Raw genomic sequence first — 27,200 nt, forward strand, 5'->3', positions numbered from 1 at the left:
GCCCCGCGCCGGGAGGAGGCGCCGCGCTGCTCAGGTGGGGGCGGCGGCGCCGGGGTGATGCGGAGCCCCCTCCCGTGACTCCGGCCGTCCGCCATGCGATGGGTTAGGCGGCCTCCCTCCCGCAGCCGGCAGGGCAGCAGCCAAGCGGGGCGGCGGCAGGAAGCGGCGCGGCTCGGCCGTGGAGCGGCGGCGGGAGGAGGTTCCCTCCATGGACGGCGGCGAGGAACGATGAGCCGCGGCCGGCGGCCGGGACCGGCGCTCGCCCGCAGGGGCTCTCCCCGCTGCGCGCCCCGGGGCGCCGCGGCTCCGCTCTCCCCCTCCGCTCCCCGCTCCGTCCCCCCTCTCCCCGCTCGAGGTAATCCCGCTCGCCCCTAAAGCGCGGCGCTCCGGGGCTCATCCCGCCCTCTCCTGCCCTCCCCGGCCCTTCCCCTCCCCGCTCCCCGCCGCTCGCCCCCGTGGCCCCGCCGCCCCCGGGGAGCCGGCGGCCGGGCGGGTGGCTGCGAGGTCGGGGCTCCGGGCACCCCGCCCCTCGCCGCGAGGCTGCCGGCTGCTGACGGGCTATTGATTTGTATGTGCTTCGCCCCGCGCCGGCCGCTCCCGCCGCTGCCGCCGGAGCCAGGAGAGCGCTTCCCGTAGCGGCGCGGAGCTCCCACCAAACATGTCGGCTCCCGCCGGGCCCCGGGGCGGCCCTGCGCCTCCTCAGCCGCTGCCGGCGACTCAGCCCGAGATGCCCGACCTCAGCCACCTCACAGAGGAAGAGCGGAAGATCATCTTGGCCGTCATGGACCGCCAGAAGAAGGAAGAGGAAAAGGAGCAATCCGTGCTCAAGTAAGGGCGGGCGCGTCCCTTCCCCGTCCCCGGCCCTCTGGGGCGGCGCGGCCGGGCGGGATGGCGGAGCGGAGCGGGGTGCGGAGCCGGGCAGGGCTGCCGGCTCTCGTCACTCGGGCGGCGGTGGGGCGCGGCCGGCGCGGAGCCGGGGCCCGAGGCTCGCCGCTCGCCTCGGCGGGTCGGGCGGCGGCCGAGGCTCCGCTAGCCCCGGCGCCGGCGGGGGCACGGCGCTCAACATGGCCGCACAGGTGCCGTCCTCGCCCGGCGCGTGCCGCCGGCAGGAAGGGGGGTGCCGGGCCGAGGCGGCTCTCGGCGGCGGCGGGCTCCGTGCGGGGGCCAGGCGGATTGCGGGCGGGCAGCGGCGGCACTGCCCCGCTCTGGCGGGACCGCTGGGGCCTAGGCTCCGGCCGCCTCGCCGGGTGGGTTTGCCACAGCCGCCATCTTCCTCCGACAACGTGTCTGCCGCCCGCCCCCGCCCCGCTGCTCTTTCCAAGCGGGAGCCCGCGGCCGTGCTTCAGCACCGGGAGCTGTCCGGCGGCGCCGCCCCTGCGGGCCCGGGGCTCGTCCTGCGGGGGCTGCTGCGGGCGGATAGCGGCCCCGCCGAGCGGTCCCGAGCCCCGCCGGCCGCGGCGGGAGGACTCCGGGAGCTGTCCCCTCGCCGTGGTGCTGACCCGTGCCTGCTTGAAAAGGAGCGCTTTGCTCGTTTTGTGGGTACTGATCTTAGCAACGCCGCGAGGCTGAAGCACCGAGCGCCTCTTTTCGTACTAAACCCCAGCAAGTTAAAGCACTGAATTAGTATTGTGTCGTGGACATGTCAGCTCCAGCTGGTCCTCCGAGCTTTGTGCCTGGAAGCTGCCCCAAAGCCTATTTCCAAGATTCTTTTTTTTTTTTTTTTTCTTTTAAATCATCCTAATGAAAACTTACACTGAAGTTATCACTTATATGGCAGCTATTAGGCTGTGAGATGATCTAAGCCGTGTAAGTCTGTTTCAAGAGATGTTTTTATTGGGTGTACATCTCAAAGAATGACAGCGTAATGTGAGCACTGGAAATAAAGTGCCATACCTAGTTTTATAACTAAATACCTTTCAGCCTAATGCTGTTCGATTGACTTGATATTGTGACACTTGTTTTAAAGCAAGTTGCACTCTTTGTATTTCTAAATGGTATAGTATACCAAGATAAATGCACATGTCTGTCTGGAATCTCTGCAGTCATAAAATCATTAACCAAATGGAAAAATATTCAAGTTGCAATTCAAATATATGATGCTAGACTTACAGGAAGCTCTTGCCAACTTTTGTGGTAGCTTCTGTATCTCAGATCTTAATGTGATACTAGGATCAGCTTGAACTCTTCAGCTTGCAGATGAAGAACGGACTGTTTATTATCTTGGAAGCAGACAGCCAACAGAAGAAAGGGCTTAATAACAATCTGAAGACAAACTTTAGGTGGGATTTAGGCTCTCATTAAAGTTTCCTCTTGATTTCTGTGTGAGCAGTGAGAGAAGTGGCTTAAAGGTTATATAGAAAGGATAGCCTGAAACAGGCTCTTTCAAAAATGCTGTTCTCAGTGGAATTTGTATAGGTGGCCTGTAATATTTTGTAGGATACTGAGAAGTGATCTGGTGTCAGATGAATAAGCCACCAGTTTCATTTTTCTTAAGTGAAGTGGCTCCTTGGTCCATCAGATGCATGTTTATTCTGAAAATGCCAACAGATTTATTAATCACAACCTTCCACCAGTCATACCAGAGCGTGTTCTGCATTTTTAGATAGGTATTACTGAGCTTAATTCTCTTGACAGTTGTTTTCCTTCTGTCAAGAGAAGAGAAAGAAGAAGAAAGAAAAAAAAACCCTGTGTATTTAGATGAATGGACAACTGTTATTGCATATAGATAAATATAGAGCTAAATCCTGCCGTCTTTGTTCAAGTGTAATTCTCCTCGAAGGCAAGCTCCTTTTGAAGTGGAAGGTATTTTTGTCTGACTAAGCAATAAAATTGTGTCATTTCACTCCGTGGAGAAATTTAGGAGGATAAAAAAAGATGATTGAAACAAAAGTTGATACCTAGAGATCTTAGCACAATAACAGTTCAAATATTGTAGAAAGGGACAAGCATGAGTCTTCACTAAATTTTAGATAATTTATGGTGATTGAATATCAGTATGAATGGCTAGTCCCTGGGCTCAACTTTCTTTCTCTATTCTATTTCTATTTTGTGCTTTTCAAATTCTTATGCTGTGCCTATCAAGGTGGTATTTGAGCATCTTCCAAAAGTGCATTAAGTAGTGTGACTCACATCTGTAATGTGGACTGTTTATTTTTTTCCTTGTGCTCCCTGGGGTAAATATGTGTGGATTTAAAATAGATACGTATCTTCTTTTCCTTATGCTTGCTTTACTCTTTTTGGAGAAAAGAAATGCAGATGGTATTGAGTTGTAATCTGTAGCAACTAATAGTGATAGGTCAGCATGAACTCCTGCCAGGATTTGCTGGAACATGATGGTGTGTAAAACTGAAGCTTTCCAGATTTGCTCTTTCCTTTGGCCTGGTTTGCTATGTGAAATATGCCTCACTACGGTTGTGCACTGTGCTCCTGTGGTGGAGCTCCCGTGTTTAAAGGAGGACGGGCAGCAAACTGCTGCTCTGCCTGTCCTTTGAAACTGTTGGGATCCTTGGAGTGTGTTTTGAATGCCGTGTTCTGGGAAGGTGCCTTTTTCTGAAGGTTACTGTACATATGTTGAACATAGTATATAACGTGCTTAATGTTTAGAAAAAGTAAACTTATGTCTGTGTGCGGAGTGCAAATCCTTCTCTCTTGTTATAGAAATATTTACATATTTTCAAATTAGGTATTTGTGGGTATTTGAATTTCTTGGATATTGCATAAAATGTAAAAACGTTACTCCTCCATTATGTGCATCCTTCCTCTCATAATTTCTAGTTTTGTGAGCATAAGCTTTCTAGTGGATTTCAGGTAACCCATTTCCTCTAAGTGAATTGCTTTATGAGATCTGTGGCCTGCCTTTTTACTTTTCATTTGCACTTTATTTCTGTATCAAAGGACTGGCTAAAGAGGATGTGCACAGAAAAAAACACTTGTAGAAGATGCTAGGTTGCAGATGTTATGTGTAAAGATTTTGTTTCAGCCTGTGTGGTGTGCATTTACAACCATCTACTTGTAGGACCACAAGTTCCCAGCTCCTTTACCTAATTATTCTAAAAGTAAGGTAATGTGCTCTGCTTGTATGCTGAGACTCACAGCACTGAAATTCAGTTTTTCACCTTTCCAGAGTATGGGCAGTTTGGCCCAGCAGAAGGCAAATTTTCCCAATAGAAGTTTCATCATGAAATTAGTCAACTTTTCATACATTTGCACAGTATCACCTAGATTTACTAAGAGGAGATCTCTCAGTGTATGTGCATGTGACCAGAATCAACTGGGATTGCCATCGTTTTTATCTAGGGAGAGAGAATGGATGGAGGCATAGCAGGTTAGATGGAGAAGGAGACTCTTTGTTTCCCACTCCGTCAGGTCCTCAGCCCTAGGATGGTGTGGGTGGCTGTGGCCTTGTGTGTACTCAGTTGCTGTGTCTGTGGTTTCACAGCCATGCTAATAAATGACTGAAATTAAACCTCTGACAAGGAGGCTGCGAGGAGGCTGGGCTGTGTAAGCTCCTGTGTGGGGCAGGATATTGGGCTTGGGGGGAAAGGAAGCAATGGACTCATGGCTGCGAGTCGTAGCGGTGTAAATAGCTCACACAACCATTATACTGCTTTATAAATAATTATCCTGCTTTATGAGTAATCACCTCTGATTTACAATGCTTTCAAAGGATTCTATGTTTAGGATTTGAATTTGGGCCTGAAGGGATGATAGAGGTGTAGGTGGTGATTATTGGTTGTGTTTTTTTTTTTTTTTTTTTTTTTCTTTCCCCAACATAGAGATGTGTGTATGGGAAATTCTGAAGTTTAGTGGGTAATACAGAAATATTTGCTTTTGGCCACATTGTAAACTAGAACTTCAGGCAGTAGTAGTTGACTGAGGTATTGTCCCATAACTTAATGCTGAGTTTTGCCTGAATTTAGAGTGCTGATCTGAGTAGACTGTTACTACACCACTCATTATTTTTCCTTTGTTCCTATTTATTACAAGGAAAAATATGATCAAAATGACTTTAATAGCTTTATGCAGTATAAAATAAGTGACAGTTGAAACTATAAGTGTAGGTAGAGTTGAGAAAGTGAACAAATCTCCTTATCTCTTTTTGCTCCCTTTTGCCTTCTCTTCTCCCTTCCTACAACCACATTCTCTGTTCTCTCTTTTTTTTTTTTTTTTTTTTCCTTTTTTAATCCTTTCCCCTTTCTTTCATTTAACAAATTTGTACTGCCTCTTTGGCCACTCAAAATTGCTGTTATTCCTTACTCTTCTCTCTTACCACATGGTTAGACACTGTATACTGTAAGTAATACCTGTCAGGATGTTACGCCTTGTACCACTTGTTCTTCAAGAAGACCTAGGGTTTACAGTTGTTCTGTAGAGCTTCTAGCATGCTTCTGTGCCCTGTCCACAAGAATAGCAGTGGCACTTTTGCCAGTGACTAAGCAGAATGTATTTGGAGATTATACAGACTGGCAGTAACACTAATTACTGGGTTTGTTAATGTTCACGTTAAGTAAAATTTCAGAAGGCAGCAATAGTGATGATGTTGTTCCAGTGCTCCAAAAGTGCAGGCAGGATGGGTTGGACATAGACAGGCCTTATATCACGTGGGGTTGAAAAATAGAAAAGCTGATACAGGATGTAGTTAATGAGGAACCCAAAAAAGAGATATTAACACCAGCTGCTATGTGCTTTCTGAAAAGTGTATCTTGTGAAATAAATCTGCTTTTACACTTCTTTGAAGTCAAAAAACAATACTTAATTTTGCATCTTAGAGGCAAGAATGTAGACTATACTTCAAGGTGTGAGGACTGTATCCTAGGAAGTGGTGACTGGGTGAAATTCAGTGGTCTCTTGAAGTGGGTTAGGGGGCTGAATGTTCCATTCTAGATTTTGTCCACATATGTCTGTGAACTAGATAACATCTAAATAACCGAGGATGTCAAACAATTGATTTTTCCATTGAAACAATAGCTTAATTAGTGTGTGTATTTTAAGTACAAACTACATCAGAGATGTTACTCTAGAAGTAAGGCTTATAACTTGAAATAAAGTGTGTTTTTACCCTGCCAACTGAGTTTTAAAATACTTGAAGCATATTCAAAGTTCTGTAACAAAGAGGAAAGACCAGTACAATGGTTTGAACATTGAAATTTAATCCAGTGGAACCATTGATGTGAGGTAGCCATGTACATAAATGTTCATTCTTTTATCTGTAAGGTAAACACAACAGTCTTAGGAATTTTTGAAGTGAATGTCACCTCCCATTCTACTTTTCTGGCTTCCTTAAAGCTTCACAATCCTGTAGTCAGAAGGCTATGAAAATTTCTGTGTATACTGGTCTCTGTTTTTCAAGCTCTTGTTTTCTAGCAAGAATCTTTATGTTGCTTTCTTTCCTTTTTCCCCAGCATTTCTCTGATGGATGTTTTTTTTTTCCCCTACAAGAAGAGGAATTTAGGAAGATAAAAAACTCAAAAGAAACAAAAAATTGATTAGTTATGATCTATTCTATACTTGCTTAACTGCTGCAGATGTTACACCTTAACAGTGAGTGTTGAGATGAGAACTGTTTTTGGAAAAAGTCTAGAACCATATGGGTTATCATAGTAATTTGTCTTGCTATATCATGGTTAATAGCTACATATTTTAAAAATAAGCAATGGTGAGTCTTTTAAATTCAGTCTCATAAGTGAGAAGAATCTACTTAAAGACTGTTTGTTTAAAAATGGCATTCAAAACTAGCTGTTATTCAGGCAAATTAACTGAAATACATTTAAGTTCAAATCAAACTATGTTGTTTTCCATGCTGACTGAGTTTGGAGTATGCCTGTCTTGAAAGACTGCATGTTGTAATAGGAGGATCTGTTAGAACCTCAAATTATAACTGGCTGTTGAGGCTATAATATAGCATTAAGAACAACAGTTTATATCTAATCTGGTATTGCTTTTTTAAGCTCAATAAACTCCAGCAACTGTCTCTCATGTTTTGTTGAACTTCTTGTGATACAGTAAAATTGTAGGTTTTTCTGCTTTGACTGATTCCTTTGTCTCCCCCACCCAAGGTAATGTGTTGAAGCTGCAAAGGATTGTTGGTCAGGACCAAGATTGTAACAGCTAATGTAATAGTGCAAGATCATGTAGGGGAGTAGCAGCGTGTTTGAAGTTAATATATTTCATTTTAGGAGTGTAAGATTTCAAAGTAATTTGTACCATTCTGTAACGTTTTTGTTGAAGTTGAAATGCAATTATTTTATATCCTTGAATTTAAATGTTGGTTGCCATCGCATTTCTCTGCCTAAATATTTTTGTTGGGTTATTTTGGTTGCATTTTGTCAATCTGAAATCAAATTCATGCATTTTGATGAGGAGGAGTTTCAGCTAATCCACTTGACTTGGAGTTTTGAAGTTTTGATGAGAGAGCCTGAATGTTAACTATGATTAAGACTTTAAGATATTGTTACAACCATACTGAGATACCCTGTTTGTTTTAGCTGAAGTCAGCAAGAGCTGAACTTGTGTTATAAAAAAGTCCAACTGCTTCAATTTAGAAAATTCACAGAGAAAATCTTTAAACTTTAATTAAAACATAAATAAGTGATTTTCTTTTTACTGTCCTAATGGAATTGATTCTTTCTTCTTATGTCTTACATGAATTTGCTTAAACACTTTCTCTATTCAGTGTCATTATTTTTAAGGCGAATGGTTTCCTATAGCAAAGACTGCATTGTAATTGTACATGTGCTATCTCACAGGTTGTACAGCATTACTAAGTATTTGAGATAGCAGGGCTGTTGGATTCTCTGTATTTGTAGGGGTAGTCTTTCTTTGGAATGTGCATTATCACACAAATATTTTGACTTTTAAATGAAATTGTGAGTTACAATCACTTGTAGTTTTTGGAAAATGTTTTGCAAGCATCTTCCAGATAACTTTTCAAAAATGAGAACTGTGGTGTGTTAGTAACAAATCTTTTTCCCTGGACTGTTCCTCTAACTCTTGATTATATTATATTATTATATTGTATATATTCTTTTTATAGAAAAGGTGAGTGAGAAGTAATGCTTTTATAAGGCTGTTTAATTCTCAAAAAAAACAGAAGACCAATAGAAAATAGGGCTGGCTAGGCCTCAAGAGACCTTACAATTCATTCTTTGTCTGCAGGTGTGACCAGTTATAACAGCAATTCCCGACACTTATTTATCTAATATAGTGGTTTCCAGCTGTGAGGGCACACCTGGCTAATGCAATAAATAGATTTCATGGCTGAAGCAGGAGCACATCACAAGAGATATACAGAGTTCAAGCTGCAAGAGCTGTGCTGCCTACATGGGAAAAGATGAAGAGTGGCCTGAACAGATCTTGGCATAAAACTCCTCAATCCTCATATGTATGACGTTTTTTATGTAGGTGACAGTTTATTGTTGAGAAGTACGGGAACAAAGAAATACAACTACTGACCTAATCAGGGATGGAGATTCCTGGATCTCCTTAGTAATTTTTTTCAGCTACTCAGTGTAATTATTCTTACCATTCAATTTTTTTCTCCTAACATAAAACCTAAATCTCTTTCCTGCCATTAGCTACATCATCTTCAGAGGAAATGCAGAACATTCTGTTACTCTTTGCTGCAAACAACCTTTAATATGTTTCACATGTGGAACTCTATCTCCTCTTGTAGATTCTCACCCTCTCCTTTCTGTAGACTCAACAGGTCATATTTTATAAATTTTTGGCTTTTCTTGTTGCTGTTTTCAGTATTCCTTCTAACTGAACTTTTCTGAAATAGTGTCCAGAATGAGACATAGTATTGCAGACAATGGTGTAGGAAGAGTACAAGGGTAACGTGATATGTCCTAAATAGAACACTCACTTCCTTTGTACTACCAATGTCATGTATATTTGGGGTTTTTGTCATGGTGTAGCAAGTTGATTCATGGTTTGCTTGGGATCTACTGTACCTTCAACATATTCTTTTGCAGAGCTGCTATTAAGTGAATCACTACGTGTTGTTTTTTGAAGTTGATTATCCCAGCTACATGTAGGGTTAGTCTTCATCCCTGTTGAATTGCATTCTGTCTGTATCGATGCTGTATTAGAGCACTTAAATAAAATGCGTATACAGCCCACAGAGCAACAACTAGGATTTGCCTCTGCAGAGTATCCTAATGACAAGCTGTATAGAGTTTCTCTTGCTTGTCCACACTTTCAAAGAACCGTAGAATCACCAAGGTTTGAAAAGACCTCCAAGATCATGCAGTCCAACTACCACCAATATTTTCCCACTAAACCATGTCCCTCAGTAGAACATCTAAACACTTCTTGAACACCTCCAGGGACGGTGATTCAATCATCTCTCTGGGCGGCCTATTTCAGCACCTGACCACTCTTTTAAAGAAGAAATTTTTCCTAATGTTCAATCTGAATCACCATGGCAAAACTTGAGGCCATTCCCTCTAGTTCTATTGCTAGTTACATGGGAGAAGAGGCTGACCTCCACCTTGCCACAACCTCCTTTCAGATAACTGTAGAGAGCAATAAGATCTCCTCTGAGGCTCCTCTTCATAGGCAGAATGTAGAATAATCTCATTTCAGTTTTGCCCATAGCTTGTTGGTTAGGGAAGAGAGAGCTGTGTTCCAATCTTCTCAAGCTGAGAAGAGTGTAGAGCACAGAGCTTGCACCTCCTTGGAACGGCTTTTTCAATATTGTAAGGGAAAGAATTGCTGCTGTATTTCTTCTGTGGAAGCTGTTGCTTGATGTAGAACAAATTTGACAGAGAAGTTGGGTTCCCAACAATATTTAATTACTAAGCATCTAATGAAAATAAGTGGATGGATAGTGCAAAGAGATTATTCTCATTACTGACCGAGAAAAGAACTGATGGCGTGTTATTAGGTGCCAAGGTGTCCTTATGGGAGAGAAGCATGCCTAGACAGAAAAATTTGGATTGTGAGTTCTCATGAAATCAGACTCTGGGTTCTGCACTCTGAGAATTGCTTGGTTAAATAAAGGAATTGTCTCAGTTTTGGTATATGTTTCATTCCACATTTACAACGTTTGAGATGGAGTACAGAGGATCTCTGAAATTATTCTGATCAAATATCAGTACTTACAGTGTAATACGTCTATATATGAAATAGCTTAACATTCTGAAATTCTAAAATTCAATTTAGAGCCAATGGAAAAAGGAGGTGTTTTCAGGATGTGATCCGTCTCATCTTAAATTAGACAGTTCGTGTAGTCTGGATGAAGTGCAGAGCCCATTTCCGGCCTTGGACTTAAAAAGAAGATAGAGTGAGTATGTCAGACATAGAGACTCTGTAGACATCTTAAGCTAGGTAAGTTGAATCTCACCCTCCCAGTTCTGGCTTTGAGAACACTTCACTCTGTGGTCTAATAAAAATGCCATAGTCACTTTCTGTACTGGCGCTGACTTTTATAGCTCTCTAGACTTCTTCAGAAGCCTGTGTGTCAGTCTGTACCTTTGGCTAATATTTTAATAAATTATTAATTAGAGAGTGTTTATTTATCCGTATCTTTAGTGTTTTAGACTTGCTCCCAAGAACCTGAGTGTGCTTCCTTTCTAGCCCAAGGATATTCTTAGGATGTGATATATCTGTTAGGCTAATTTCAGAGAGCCTTCAAAGAATGAGGTTTAAAAGAAGACCTTGGAGTAGGAGATATTTCCAGTATGTGGGATGAAACATATCTGCCAACAAAAGTACATTGTGTAGTAAATCTGTGCATTGCATTCTCTAGCAAGAATGATTAGTGGATATTTCCATCCAGAAGATAGAAAACCATGGCTGAAGATAGTCTAGTTGCTAGATGAGTAGTTAAAAACACAGAATATTTCTGCCATATGGAAATAAATATTTCTCTATAACCTCAATTTAAGGTTCTTCTGAACTCACACTTCATCTTTCTTCCATGTATCAATGTAAGTTAGAGAGATTTCAACATGTGCTCTGAGTATCTTCTCTGCTTTTTCTGCCAGTAAATCATGAATTTAACAATATTTATTTAGCTACTGTGTATTTAGAAGTTGGTAGGAACACTTTTGATAAATTAAAAAAAATAGGGCTTGACTTGCTGTTGAGAGAAACTATTGATAGGCATTCTGAAACCAGCATTTTCATATTTTAAAAGTCTGGATACACAGGTATCTGCTGAAGATGTTGTGTGGATTAGAAATTAAATATATTTTTGCTGAATCAGGCCCTGAGACAGTTTGGGAACACGAGTTTTGATTCAGCATGCTTCTATTAATTTGGTTAGTCACTGCGATTATGATTCATTTCATTCTGTGTAACCAACTGCTGCACAGTAAGTGACAGCTGAACCATGTATTATCTAACAGCTAGAAAAATAGCATCACTGTCACGTTTGGAAGGCTGAGGATTATATTTTTACTGAACACGTGTTTTGAACTAAAGTTAAAACGCTTCAAGAAAATCTTATTTTTTCTTAAGCTACTTATAGCATTACTGATATGAAATATAACAGTAAACATGTGGACTATTTAAAGCAAGAATTTTATTTCAATTCATGTCTGTAATGAAGGGTTTTGTTCTGTTTTTAAATGATTTTTTGGCTTTTAGGATTAGTTGTGAAATTATACTGTAGATGCTTTGCTGATAGTCTGGTTTATATGTAAGTGGCAGATTTGCAGAGCTAAATGTAACAAAAGGAAATATTTTTTGAATGCTGGTATTTCTCTCATGTTAATATATTTCACCTCAAAAGACATTTCAGGAGAAGAAGTGTTTTTCATTATTCTGCTAAACATCACCAAAGATACCAGAGAGATTCAAAAGTTAGCAGTCTGTGAAGTTAAGCAAACGAACAAAAACCAAATTATTCTGTAAAGAAAATTACATCTTTATCCAGCTTCCATATTTCTTTTTAAAAATTGCACCTTTGCTTAAAAATATGTATCAGAAAATCCAAATAAATGTTTTCCTGTTCTGTTTATGGTTTATCTGAAATAGGTAATCTGTACGGGTTGATATGAAGCCAAGAAAAGGTATTTTCAAGATAGTGTACAGAGAAAGCTCTCAGTATTTGGAAAAGGAGAATTCTTCTGTTTGATTGATATCTGAAAAAGAAGAGGACAAAGGTGAATGAAGTTTATGGCGTCTATAGCTAAACACTGACACGCTGAAATATTTTGAATTTATTTAGGCATAGTTGAAAGACAGATGTTTTTAGTAACTTTATAGTGTAGATACGAACATGCCATATGCAGGACTTGCTGAGCATTCTTGTCTAGAATTGTTTCAAAACTGTTGAAAAGTCTTTTTTTAAAGATACTTTCTTTTATAAAAGATGCTTTTATTTGGAAAAGGCAAAACAAACATTTGGTTAGAGTGTTAAGTATTAATGTGAATGGTAGTATTTGTTCTATACAAACAAGAATGATGAAAATTGTGTAATTAGGGCACAATCAGAATAACATGTCCCAACACAACCTTGATAAAAATAACTAATTCTTTTCTCATTAAGACCATTTATTTGCAAGTAGAAGATACATTAATTAAAATGAATATAGGTTTAAAAATTATCTTTTTTTGGACTTCGAATTTTGTCAAGTGATGTTTTTAAAAATGAAAAGCTTTCATTGAAGATGTGTTTTCACTGTAAGTTGTCATAATTTAATAGTTAATAACAAGTCTCTCTTTCTTACAGTGAGTAACCACTGTACATGTAAAGCATATAGCATATCCATCCCAATTTACATTTACTTTTTTAATGAAGAAAGAACTTCCTGAATGTTCATAGAAAATTCATTAGTTCATAGGATCATAAATAAATAAATAAATAGTTGTATACTTTTTGTTGCTACTGATTTCAGTAATCCAATAATATGCTCTTCATTTTATTCTTAGATAAATAGGAAAGAGTAGTTCAGAATTGGTAGCTTTTTTTGTCCCTCTTTCTAACTGCAGGTTTTTCTTTGACAGAAGATTTTCTTTGACAGAAATGTTTTTTTGTAGTAATTCATGCAAAGCTTTACTTTCAACGGGCTGCTGTGCCTAACCCAGGTAAGACTGTGCACTTCCTTGATAAAGATGACCTGTTTTAAAACAGCTTTTGCCTCCCATTATCACTGCTGGGCTTTCAGTAAAGCTGCCCATGAGAATGATGGTGGCTTGTGTTAAAAGAGCAAAAGTACCGTGAAATAACTCCTAGCTTAGATGCAAATAACTTGTATTCAGTATTTGTAACACTGCTGAATGGTATTATCATGATGTGGGATGAGGTTTATACAGGAGCTCTTCTATGCATTTTCATTACTTAACAGATTTGACAATCATTAGTATTTTTTTTTTAGGGATGGTTGGAACATCTGCATAATAGCTTCTATACTTACAGTACTAATATGTATTCCAGCCTTAGTTTCAGTTTAATAAAATTCTTCTTTGGAAAACTTCTCTGGGTGTAAAGCAAAGGGAGGAAAGCATTGTTGAATTTTGCCCATCAACTCCATTATCTTTGTACTTTAGTTCATAATTGTCTTCATACTGGCATAATAATAATAATAAAAGATAAAAATTTATACAGAAGCACATAATTCAGTAGATTCATAATTAAAAATTGCATTACCAAAATACCAGCAAGTATTTCGTGACTGTGTTCACAAAGGGCAACTCAAGCCTTGTGACATCACTCTCACAAATCCCCCAGTTAATGAAACAGAAGAGGAAGGCTCCCCCAGAGGTGGGTGTGCACGGCCTGGCTCTGTCTGTGGGCAGCCCAGTGCTGTCAGAACCCCGTGCCCACCTCGGCAGTGGCTCCCTGCCTTCCCGGCACCGCTGCGGCCTGGTGCAAGTGTGTGGGGAGCTGTCTAGTGGAAGTGCTGCAGGGAATTTAAAAATATCCTTCTCCTCCCTATTTCAGCAGAGCTATTTTTAAGCTGCAGAAAGGAACTGATCTGGTTTACTGTACGGTCCTGCAAGCAGCTGTGCTTGTGCAGCTGATGGGCTGGCAGAGATGAGCTTAGTTCTGTTTGTGTCCTGGAAGCAGAGGCCTTACTCCGCTCTTGTTTTCACAGTCGGCAATGACTGCTCTTGTTGCAGTCATTGAGAAAACCAGCAATCAACTCTTAGGAAGTCATTTCCGATTTTGAAGATCCCATTTTTGAGGTTTGTGAGTAAATGCAGCCAAAAATAACATTCAGAGCCTTTTCTTCCAAAAAAAACTAGGAAAATGCTCCTGAAATTTGACCATTGAGTAACTGGAGTTGAAAAGCCATTGCTGATGATAGCTCGGGGTGAACTAACCTTTGTGTCTCAGTGGCTGCAGTTTTTTTCTCAGACACTTTGAACGGATTTTCTGATGAGCAGAGTAGGCTGGTTTTGCTCATGGGTATGGAAGGAAAGGAAAGGAAATGTCGTAGATGAAGCCAGGCAACTGGATGGGCTCTGGAAAGCTGTGTTGTGCCGTTTTCCGATGTGATCTGCATCATAAATAATGAAAGGTGTGTAGCAAAGATCCTAGTTGTAATTGCAGCACACACAAGCTCATGCATTTTCATTGGTGGCATAATGACCAAATACTCTTCCTATTGAGTGAATCGTGGGAGAGCTCCTTTGCCCTACTTCAGTTTTTGTGTGGAGATAAGAATTTCTGATTGCTCAAATTATGTCATGATTTTGGCTCTAAATTTATTTGCAACTTACTTGAAATGCGGACTACTGAAAAAAGAGAACACATACTTTTGTTGTAATTTAACTTATTATCTTCTTAAATAGTGGATGCTGTAGATTGCAACAATTTTGACTGAATTGAAATATGCTGGGGTCAGTGAACTACTGAAAGCTTCTAAGGTAGCACAAAGGAACACAAAGTGTGAATTGAACCTCTGCTATTGTGTATGCCAACGCATGAGAAAAAATAGACCTGGTATCAAAGCAGTTAAATTCTTATAATTGTAATAGAAATAGATTCTGCCAAGTTACAGAATCTATTGCAAATTTGTTTGTGCACCTGACATGTGACTGTAGTGGAAAAAAAATATTTCTTAAAAAAAGATTCTGAGAAATATAGCAATTGCAGTACTACCATAGTAGTAACATTTTTCTGAATATTAGCCTTCTTATTTTTAAGCAATGCTATAATTTAGAAGGACATTTCATTCTTTTAGGAGAGAAATAAATCTATTAGGACCAGGGTATTATGTAGGACTATTAAATATTCACATATTTTGTTCTGCTTGGTTGCTAATATTAGTCCAGTATTCATTAGGATCTACAGTCTACTGTTGGACAGAAACTTTTTTTTTTTTCTTGGATTGCTGTAGCAGGCATCTTTGGTCTGCATTTTACTGAAAAATAAAACAGCTGTCCCCTTTCTTATGCCTCCCCTCTAGGCTGTTGGTAAAAATTACTTCAGAAACAATATTTTAACATCTTTACATGTGTTATACCCCAAAAGGAATGTGATGATCCTCTTTTCAGAATCAAAGCCCACTCTTCTGGAATGATTTGCTGCCCCAAAATGTGAATAAATTACACGTTTTAAAAAATGTCATATTCACTTACAAACCAGCAGTTTCATTAAAACTAAATTCCTTTTGACCAATTTTTCCCCTGTAGATATTAGACCCATTTCTGGAGGCCATGGTAAGCTTTTACTTTTTCACAGGTTAATATTCATACTGTCTCAGTGTCTGGTTCAACAAATTCCCAGTGTCCGACTACATTAGAGTGAGTTCATTATTAGTTTGTACCAGTACTGAATGCCTGTTACTGTAAATTGAAGTATTAGAAGGTCTCTCCTCCTAATGCTGTGTGTAAAGAAGTTGCACTCACTCTGGCTGTAGAAAACCTCTATATTTAGAGACTATGATGAGATTGTTTTCAAATAAGGAAAATACTATGGACAGCATAGTCATCTTAACATTTTTATTTCATCCAAGAAGTGATACATTTATTAAAGCACTCCAGACATGTTTTAATCTATATTAATACAAAGTTAATATTTTTAGTTTGCTTATACAAAATAGGATTTTCCATTTCTTGTAATTCTATGTCCTTGTTATATGTAAAAGTTTCTGGGAGATGACCACTTAGTCTGTTGGTTGTATAGATTTTAGCATAGATTAATTTAAAATTGCAAACTTTGCCCAATTCGCTTTTACTGATGAAGCTTTTAAGAAAATATTTAGGTTATACCGTATCACTGGCACATAAAACACTTCATGATGCTTTCTTGAAAAAAATTCTTTCCATAATAAAATGATCGAGTCTGATTTTGGTTTAACTTGGATTCTTTTATTCTGTTTAAAGTCTGCTGATGTCATTAGATCACTTCTGATGTAATCTTATCGTCAAAGGAAAAAAAAAGTCCATTATTTCTCATCATTTGTGTCAAGCCCTGTAATGACAATGAGGGACTGAGGGACTGCAGACAGCCTCTCTCCTGTCCTGTAGAATTTAGGCAATGAATTTGTAGTTCCTGAAGTAGCATTGTTGCCTGTGGAAAAGTGGAGAGAACAGTAATGTGAAGTGAGGTGTGGTGCCCATAACAGAGAAATCTTGAAACAAAACCCCTTCTGTTGTGTTAGAACTGTATTCTTTGTTCTCGGAGGGCTTCTTCTGTTCTCTCTTGGTACTGAGGACCATTATCATGCCATCATAATCACTGAAGAGCCATCCAAATCTTCTTATGTTTACTGTTAATGCTGCTTGAGCTGGAAGTGTGTGATCTGAAAGCAGAGATTGAAGTCTGGCTGCTCGAACTTTGCTGCTGTCTTTTTTATTCTTACACAGTAAGGTGTTTTCTGGTAATTCCTTCAAGGGTTGGTGGTGTTTTTCCCTTGTTAGAAGCGGATAAGCATCATAATGTCTAGTTTTCCAGTAGATGATCCATGGATAAGTGGATGAAATCTGTAAAATAAATAAGAAAAAAGGAGACCATTTGCCCAAAACGTGTTAGCAAGTGAATGAACTGACTGCTGTCTTTCACAAATAGGGACATTAATTGCAACTCTTTAGAAATTAACTTTAAAGTCATGAAGTTAGCCAGCTGTTTTAGTTTCAGCAATTCTTTTTTTTTTTTTTTGTTTTTTTTTGTTTTCGCTTTTAGGGTTTTGTTCTTTTCTTGAAAAAAAAAATCATTTGTTAATCTTAGGTAAGTATTTGCTACTTCTAAATAAATTTTGTAACATCGCTTTGTGGGATATGCATATATAAAGGTTAACACTTTAATGAACATTGAAACTATTGTACATTCCCTAAACCTGATAAAGCTTTTGGGTTAAAGTTCAAGAATAATCACTTATATAGCAAGTATTGTGCTTACAATAATAAAATGGGAGTAAAAGGAAATTGCAATTTGATATCTGCATGTATGACATCATCTCATATGTAGATACATCTTGTAGTTTTTTTATTTGTTTGCAGTAGATAAGGAGAGGACAATAGGGCTTTCAGTGCTCTCGTTCTCTTTCTTACAGCTACTGAACTTGCCTTTCAGAGTGTGCTCACTGTCTAAGTTACTTGAATTAGTTTTTATGTATTTTTTTCTGAAATCTAAAAGTATTTGAAGAATAGTTCTGATTTAAAGCTAAGAGAATTCTTACCTATTTAGTAAAGTGTAAAATAGGAATTATGCACAGATCTATTGAATATTAAAAATCTGTAGTGTTCTCTCTGTGTACAGTTTTTATAAAAAATGCCAATTATCTTTGAAAAGTAAATAAGCAATTACAAGTCAGCACCCTTTGGGAACCCATTAAGAGATTCTTTCTAAATTGTTCTTACCGTCTGTGTTATGCTATAAAACACTTCTGCATATTCTATCTTTAGTAGATAACATGTAAAAATAGTTGCCATTATCTTTGTCCCAATATCTTTATCTTTGCTCTTTTCACTGGCAAATCCTGTCTGCTGCTAACAACTTCATGGGTGCTAGCAAAACCGACTTCTGTCTGTAGCTAAATTTATCCAGTTTAGTCAAGAATCAAAGTACAGAGATTTGAAAAGGACGTATTTAATTAATGTTATTTCTAACAGTTGGCGTTTGATAGCTGAGGCTTTTTTTGCGCTGTCAGCTGCACCATTTCTAACTGAAGTGCTGTTTTTCATTTGCTTGTGACAGACAGCCGTGCCAGTCAAAATGCGAGAGCCTGGGTGCTATCAGCTTCTGTTCATTTGCTTATTCACTTTCTTGTTTTGCTACAACCTACTTGTGCTCTCGCAATCTGTCAGACACACTTAAAGTAAGTTGTAGTCTAGATTTCCACACTAGTTTTGTTTTCCCATCTTTCTGTATTTAATAAGCTGTTTTATCCCTTTTCAGTTAGAGCAGATTGATTTAAATTCTTCAGAAAATGGATGGATTGACTGAAGGCACTGAGAGAGCTTTCCTGAATTTCTTTCAGAGACCTTCTGCGAGTCGTGTGGGTGTTTCCTGGGTAGAGATGGAGGATTTGACTGTAACGTTTTGTTCCTAAATTTTGGGATTGCCTGCTCTGTCACTAAGAAGGAAGTGATTAGAAACAAGAACAAATTTAGATGATCCCTTTGCACTCCCAAAACACATATTCACAGCCTTCAACAAATGTTGCAGTACAAGTAGGTATTGTTCCATTCTCAGAACTTTTGACAGAAATAGAGCCAACTCGTTCAGAAGACTTATGTGGACATCTTTCTTTCTGCCTGTTCTTTGCTGTCCATGAGGAAGAATTTTGTTTTTGAAAGAGGTCTTAAATTGGAAGGCAAACCATTCATTTTAAGAGCCATATGAATTTGAGCTCAGTCAGGTAACAGAACTGTTTTCCTGATTGAGAATGCTCTGTCAGGAGTTTAACAGAATACACTTCCCAGTATTTGCAGTTTGGTGTAAGTTCCAATTCTCTGGATCCAGGTGTGCAACTTAACTTTCAGGTTTTAGTTGATGGTAGAACAAAATTGAAATGTCTTTTCTAGTTCCCCTGTGTCCCGGCTTTCGCTAAAAGCACTACTGTGTGCATCAGGTGAGGGTCATGGCAAGCTGTAAAACAGCTGCTGTGGGTTATTTATGGTGAAGGTATCTCAGTCCTGATGCACAACAGAAGATATGTTTAGGTTCATCCCAGGTCCTGTCCTGAATTCCATTACCTGCAGCGTGTGTTGCATTGTGGATTAATCAGCTGTATCTATAGCAGCAAAATCTGTAGTTTGCCCTGCAGCATAGAAAGTGTGAGGAGGTATCTTCTCCTACCTTATTCTTGTTCAATAGGGAGGTTGCTGCATTTTATACAAGTTGTATTTTCTCATCCTTGTTAGAAAAAGTTGAAGTAGTCTGACCAGGAAATGATTAATGCATGAATCAAAGTGACAGTGTCTTCATTTGAAAAGAAAAAGTGCAGCCTCCTGGATACTTAAGGTTTCAGAAAAACTCTTTGCCATCAGTACAAATGTGCCTCCCGGAGAAATGAAGAATCCAGTATGACCCCATGACTGTGCACTTGATAATCATTTCACTCTTAATAATCTAATCTGTCCATTGTAATGAAGCAATTAGCTTGCTGTGCCCCTAGCTGTACTCTAATAGTGAATAATGGCATTTATTCTCATTTTAACAGTTTTACTGTTGCATGCTATTAGGTGGGGTTTATTTGACCTGTCCTTTCAGACCTTGTAGACAGTAGAGAAAAATCTTTTGGCTATCTGTTGTGAGGATATTTATGATGGGTGAGTTTTGCTCACTACCGTAAATTTCTTTGGTTCAGAAATAAAGATAATATAACATCAGAGGAAAAACAGGAAAAAAAAAAAAAAAAAAAAAAGGGAGGGGGCAGGGAAAGGAACAACCACAACAGTAAATCTGGCTGCTAATAGTTCCTCTGATTTCATTCGAAGTGATCAAAGAAGTGATCTGTGACAAAGTATTATTCATTCCCAATCTCATCAGCTCGCCTCAGAGTCTACCTTGCATTTTTCAATTTACTTTATGGTCTAGCACTCCATTTCAATATAGATTATCTTTCTGGGGCTGTCAGTTTAAAATGGAAACAAAAATTCCTTGCATACTTTTTAAGTGGGATAAGGAAAAGATTTTGTTTGATATGTAATACTTAAGGATAAAGTATATTTATTTTGACTTTGCCGGAACTGGTAGCACTTGTTTTCTTTCTTCATTCACTGTCTCTTTCAGACATCCTTTCACTCACTCCTTTTTTTGCAACATTGTTCTGCTCTTACTGATCCAGGCAGATTTTGCTCAGTGCAAATGTTTCTCTGCTCCTTCAGTGACTTTCTTCTTTGTAGGAATGGGCGGCAGGATCAGACACGGAGCTCAGGAAGCATGAGAAGGAAGGCAGAAAGGACAGTGTCTGGACTTTGCTCAGATTGCTTCAGATCTGGATCTGAAAGGCAGATCCAGATGGAAAGTGACACTAGTAAGTTCCTGAGAGGGAGAAAGTGCCTTTTTTGTGTGAGGAATTTTTAAGGTTTTATTTATTTTTTGAATTCTTTGCAAAAGAATTCCCTACTGCCGTATAGTGCACAGAAGTACTACAGCTGCACGTGTTCTCTCGGGCTCCTTGGGATCTTTTCACATCCTTTGTAGTTTCGAGATGCATTCAGGTTTTCCTTGCGCCTTCTCAACTTTTTGTTGGTATTTGCAAGTTCAGTGAGGTAATCACAGAACATCCTGGAAGGGGACCATCAAGCATCTCCTGGGTGCACACAGGACCACCCAAAATTCAAACCCTATAATCTCTGTGAGAGCGCTGTTCAAATGCTCCTTGAACTCTGGCTGTGCCCACTGCCCTGGGGAGCCTGTTCCATGCCCACCACCTTCTGATGAAAAATCTGATCCTAGTCCTCAAGCTGAATATCCCTTAATGCAGCTTCATGCTGTAACTAATGAAATCTTTCCTATTTTTGTCAGACTTCCTTTCTTTTTTTTTTTTTTGACAAGTTTTCAAATTGTGACAACATGTTGCTAGAAGCCAGATGAGTTTCAATATCTGGATTCTGCAGGAAGAAACCAGGATTCCTGCCAGCTCTTCTCCTCAGCTTGTTGGCAGCTTCACTTGTAGTTTGGTGAGGAGCTGCATCATTTGAGCAGTTTGGTCCCCAGTTTTTCAGCGGTGGAGGCAGCTGGGGTTTCCATATCCTCTGTTCCAGGCTTGTAAAGTGTCTTAGTGCAAATCCTGGAACCCTGTTCAAAGCGAACATCAAATACTTTGTAGGAAATTTCCAAATTTTTTGTTCATCCTTCTGTAAAACGAAATTGCTTCTAGGTTTCTATGTTGTGTCTTCCTTTCCTTATGTGGATTTTGGATGTTCTCCTGCCTTGACTTTTTGACATCTCAGATGTAATGCTTTTCTCTCCCATAACTTTATTTCTTCATTCAGTTATAGAAAATTGTTATAGAACAATGTTTGTGTCTTAAGAGTGCACTTACAAATATGTAGGTTGCTCCAAAAGTAATGCCTCCTATTTATTTCCATAGAAACTACAACAGATACAAAAAGCACAATAACACTGTTTGATTGAGACTATTTCTCAACATAGTAACCACCATTAGCTGTGTATTTTCACCAGCAGTGAACAAGAGCCTGCATGCCACACTTGTGAAAATGGGCACCAACTGAGATGACCCACTGTTGCTGTCACCGCAGCTGAAACGCACCACCCACTGCCTCCCTGTTCTCGCATACACTGCTTGGTTTCTACAAATGTTCAGTAAGTGTCAGTTAATGTCAGTGGATGCCATTTTTTCGCACATGGAGGAAATCAATGCGTCATCTTTGCTTCATCTGCACTTCCGTGTCAGATGCCATTCTGTCAGACTTCCCCTCTGTTTCCATCTGTCACACAGCAACAACAACACGTAATGGAGTTGGTGGGAAGGTTCATCCTCCACAACCATACTATGAGTGCTCATCTTTGACTTCATGGGCCAACATAATTAAAAAAGAGGCATTACTTTTGGAACATCATTTGTACACATGAAAGTATTCAACCCTTAATAACGTGTTATGTAATGAATGAACAGCTTTCCTTCCAATACCTGAAGGGGGCCTACAGAAAGCTGGGGAGAGACTTTTATAAGGGCAGGTGGTGACAGGATGAAGGGAAATGGTTTTGAACTGGAAGAGGGCAGATTAGGAATATTAGGAAGAAATTCTTTTCTGTGAGGGTGGTGAGACACTGGAACAGGTTGCTCAGTCAGGTTGAGAATGCCCCCTTCTGGAAGCATTCAAGGCCAGGCTGGATGGGGCTTTGAGCAATGTGGTCTACAGGGAGGTTTCCCTGCATATAGCAGGGAGGTTGGAACTAGATGATCTTACTCAAATCATTCTATGAATCTATGAATTTAGCCCAGCTAATTTATGCAGGAAAAGATGAACTCCGACTACCTGTCTGGTTGTGGCAGATGGAATCTCCCAGCTATCTACTGAAACTATGTAATCCAACTGGGTTTCTACCCAGAATGTGTATATGACGTTAAATTGTTTCCAGTTTGAAGTCACTTGCTCTATCAATGATTCATAATAAATGTGACAGCATAATGGGTTAAACTTCTGCTATAAAATTTCCAGTGTTAAATGGTACTTAAATGTTCTTTTCTGTGTGTTCAACACAGCCAACAAACAAAATGTACTTCTAATTACTGTTATCACTTATCAAATAGCCTTCTGTTGTCTCATTTAGAATGAGAAACTTATTTAACTCTTCAGAAAACTACATTAGTCCCATGTTTAGAGTATAATAGAGAACAAATTTAATTCCTTGCCTTTCCCCATTCTTCCTTACCTAATTTATATTGTGAACATTTGGGGGCATCAAGTCTTTTGGTAAGAACATGTCTATTCAGGGTTGTGGTAAGATTTAGAGTAACTATTTGCACTTCTGCAAATTTTGTAAGAATAGAGCTGTGATTGACATTCCCTGAAGGAGTCGCTTTTAAAGTGCCTTTTTGCTTGCTTTAATTTTGGACAATGCGTAAGCAAGCTCATACTGAGAACAATAAACAGTGGCAACAATGAAGAGTGTTTTTTTCCTCAATTTGTCACCAGATATCACTCCAAGAGATTAAGATAAAAAGTAACTAGTATTTCACACACCTCTATTTCTTTATTTGCTTATTTTCGTTTGAGTTTCAAAATTTTGAAACAATTCTCTAAAGCAAGTTGGGCTCGAGAACATTTTTATGTTTCCTCGTATATAGCTTCCTCCACCATTTTAATTCCTTTTCTGCCAGTGCTAGTTTGCTGGCATATTTCCACAGGCTCTGACAGCTGCCTTCTTAGTCAGGGATCAGTCTCTCAAACAACAAGGAGATGCAATGGGTAAGATGGGGATCTTTCTGAACTGTTCACCGACAAACGTCTTGGAGAAAAGTTTAAATTCTCCTGTACTGCCTTTGGAGTTTTCTCTAAAGAATAAAAATTCTCCAAAGAATTTGTAGTGAAAAAGGCATTTTGGAAGATACTGATGTATATTTGTAGAAAAGTAGATGTATATTTGTAAAAGTAGAAAATGTGTTCTTATGCCTTTAAGAGACATGTCATGGTCCTCAGAGATAAGAAGTTTGTGAAGAAAATTCTGGGGCCTCTGGAGAAGAACAGGTGTATAGTAATGATACAAAAATATGTTATTTTTGTTCTTCAGAAATCTGGATTAAATTTCTTTTTTTTTCTTCTTTCATTTTCTGTTAGAAAAAGATGGATCTTTCAAAGAATCTCAAAGTAGAGATGACAGAAGATTAAGATGAATAATGAAAAATGTTGAGAATGGTGAATAAAGAAGTTTTGAAATCTCCTTATGTCCTAATTTTGAAAAGTAGGCTTTTTCCTTCACATGAGTAGGAGATCAGAGAAGACCAGAGGAAAATCTCTGAGATTCTATCAGGAAGTTTTGCATTCTTCAAATCCAGTCACTGCCCATTTGTTATGGCCAGAGAATTAAGTCGTAGTGGATATGAGATCTTTGTCAAATATTAGAATGATAGAATTTGAGAGGTTTATTTTTTGAGAATGTATATTGCAGTCAGGGTTCCTATTCAAGTTTGGGTTTGTCTGCTGTGCTCTTTTCGATTTGCAGGACATTTAGGAGAGAAGCCACCAAGATGGTTACATAGCCATCTCTCCAAGTGCAATATATATTGCATTTTGTGCTGTATTATGCACATATGTTTTAAAGGTTTTGAGTGCAGTTTTCTCAGTGCTTTCCAAGAGTGTTTTAGTAAAGGTTATATATATATATATATATATATATATATATTTAAAGTAGTATGTATTGGGATGTCTGGCATAAAACCACCAAGCATATTCTATCATGCTTTTATTATCTGTTGACCCAAAGGTCATTGCTTAAGCCTTGGCATATCATTCTCAGTTGTGTATGTATGTCTCTGAGGGTCTTTCTAAAATGCTATTTTGCCTTGTCTGGCATCCACAGAGATCTAGGCTCACTTGTATATTGTACTATTTACGGATTGGGTGCACAATTGTACCTCTTCAATTACGGAAAGGAAAAAATAATTATGTCTTCACAGCAAATGTAAAACTGTTTTACATAGACTTGCAGTTCCTATGGTAACCTATGGTATTAATTTTTCTTGAAATGCTAAAGTATTTGTGAATTAGAAATTGTCAATTCATGTGGTGCAAGTGTTTGAGGAGCTGTGCCTTTAGGAGTCGAGTTAGTGTTAAACAGAGGGCCATTAAATTATCTTGTTTTACACAGACTTTTTTTTAATAAGCAATCTTTTTCCAAGCTAAGAAGTTATGATGATACAGAAAGCAATCGCATTTATTTGCCCAAGACAACCGTCACAGGAATTTGGTTTGCTGTTGCTAGAATAATGACTTCTGAAGTGTTGAGGAAAATAAGTAAGAAAGGCTATAGCAGTCATTCAAAGACTGGAAAATGCAAGGGGTAAGCTAGAGGGCCCTTTTTTAAAATTTAATTTTATTTTTTTACAGAACATGACACGTGAAGAAGTGTTATGATGTCTCTCAGATTTTACAGAATATGCTATGACAATGGCCAATTGGAGAAGCTAGTGTTGATGGGACAAATGATTGATAGACGGGCAAAGCAAGAGTCAAACAAAAGAACAGGCAAAAAAAAAAGTCATAGATTGTAAATGAATACTGTGGAAAAAATTATGCTAATTAAAGACTTTTAACTTCCTGCAGGAAGCTTTATAAGAAGGCACTGAAGTTGAAGTGATTCTGCAAACCAAACATATTTCAGATTTCATAATACCTACAATGAGTCTGTTTGCTGGGTATGAGCCATGAAGCTTATCATAAAGTTTGCTATGCGATGTGTAACAATAGCCTCTGTTGATCCAGAGGTTGGTGAGGAATCGTGTTAAAAATAATCTAAAACTTGTTGGAAGCCATGGGGTTATTGCTTTGATCCATTTTATTATTTTTGAAACATGTAGTATCTGAAAAACTATCCACTACTGAATGGTCTTGCCCCATCCCTGGAGGCATTCAAGGCCAGGCTGGATGTGGCTCTGGTGGTGGTTGGCAACCCTGCACATAGCAGGGGCGTTGAAACCAGATGATCATTGTGGTCCTTTTCAACCCAGGACATTCTATGATCTTCTACTGAAGAAGAAAATCTGAACAGAATTGCTGTTTTCCTTCCAACAGTGCTCTTTATCTTCCTAATAGACCTCTGATATGTCACTTGGATGTAGATATTGCAAAAGTTCAGGAATTGAAATAGTGAATGAAATAGATTTGTGGTACACTGACAGTAATGTGCAGGCAAATTCAGGAACTAATAGTAGGGAAGCTGAGTGTTGTCCCTCCCCGTGCCCCCAAAATGGGACTAAATCTTTTTTTCCTGCATTTTTCTGCATTTTCTCCAAGAGTTGGGTCAAAGTCTAATTTATTCCATCTTGATGGATAAAGAGACTGAACTGCATTTGTTTTACAGTACAGTGCAGAGTGGGAAATGGACTGGTTTACCTGTGCATTCTAAATCTCCTTGAATTTAATTACTTTGTCTCATCAACACCTTCTCAACAATATAATAAACAGACTTTTTTAGCTGAATTGATAAGAATGTTCAAAGTCTGAAACTGGTCCTCCTGATATCTTTGACAGTGGAGAAGCATGAATGTTTAGGAAAGAAATCTTGGCAGGCATTTTTGTAGCTTTCCTTGTTCCAAAAAGTTTTTGCCATGATGTAGAACTTGAGCTGAGTATTGTGGTCACACTACTGGGCATGAGAGGCACTGATGATCTGTTGTGTGTAAATTTATCTTAATGCTTTGTAAAGCTATTTATACCTCTGGTCTCAGCAGCGTAGTATGTGTTGCACCGTCAACTGCATGAATTCAATGTGAGAAAAAACACTGGTTTTGTTTCATTTTAGATTTGCCATGTGATAGCTTTGGTAGCTGCTACACAGCTCTACTATCCCGAGGAAAGCAGTGAAGCCATATCCACCATGACCACCTCAATTGGGATGGGTTGAAGAGACTTCTGTTATATCCCCACTCATTTGCTTTTTTTTCTTTGACTATCTGGACCATCTCAATATATCACAGTTTGATCTTGCGTCCTTAAAATGATCATGCATAGATTCTCTAAATACAAAGCGTTCCACTATTCTTATCTCTCTGATTGTCTTTCTTGCTATTTTTTTTTTTTTTTTGAAGAGACTGTATTCTTTCTTAGAGAAAGTAACCAGAATTGGGACACGTTAAAGACACGGGCATGCCATATTTGTATCAAGTGATAAACTAATACATTCACTTTTGTAACAAACTCCCAGAACTATTGGTTTTGCCTTTATTGACCACCACTATAACTTAATTTTCCTGAATTATAGTAGCTAATTTATAAGTGAACTTCCTACCTGTAGCTAGGATTATTTTTCCTGTGTGCATTTTTTTGCACGGTTCTTCACTATTAGCTGTCCTTTATTTGCCTGGCTACTCAGGCATTAAAGATTTCTTTGAACTGCTCTCAGTCAGCCTCAAATTTCAGTAACATTACTGTCAGGGCGTTTTGTCACCAAAGTTTATTTTTTCATATTTGCATAAAATTTATATGATGTTATCTAGGCTTTGAGAACTGGCATTTTAAAATGTGGGAATGTTCTAGATACAGGATTAAACCCATATTTTTAATTAAAACTACTTAATAGCCCTCATGAAGATTTTCTCAGATTTATTTTGTCCTAAGTACGCATGAGGGATTCCTATAGTTTAATCATTTTATTAAGTTTCTGCTTA

General features: G+C 39.1%; 1 protein-coding gene across 17 annotated transcripts in view; it reads left to right on the forward strand.

Annotated features, from left to right (window-relative positions):
- Positions 1-366: 366 nt before the first annotated feature.
- Positions 367-27,200, forward strand: part of RIMS2 (regulating synaptic membrane exocytosis 2) — a 434,744-nt gene continuing 407,910 nt past the window's right edge. For all 17 annotated transcript variants that reach the window (XM_085221552.1, XM_085221546.1, XM_085221549.1 and 14 more), the window contains exon 1: positions 367-828. In XM_085221552.1, the coding sequence (XP_085077678.1) occupies positions 659-828 (170 nt within the window). In that variant the 5' untranslated portion in view covers positions 367-658. The remainder of the gene's footprint in view (positions 829-27,200) is intronic.

Source organism: Meleagris gallopavo, chromosome 3, assembly GCF_905368555.1.
Source record: "Meleagris gallopavo chromosome 3, MGAL_WU_HG_1.1, whole genome shotgun sequence".
Classification (NCBI taxonomy): Eukaryota; Metazoa; Chordata; class Aves; order Galliformes; family Phasianidae; genus Meleagris; species Meleagris gallopavo.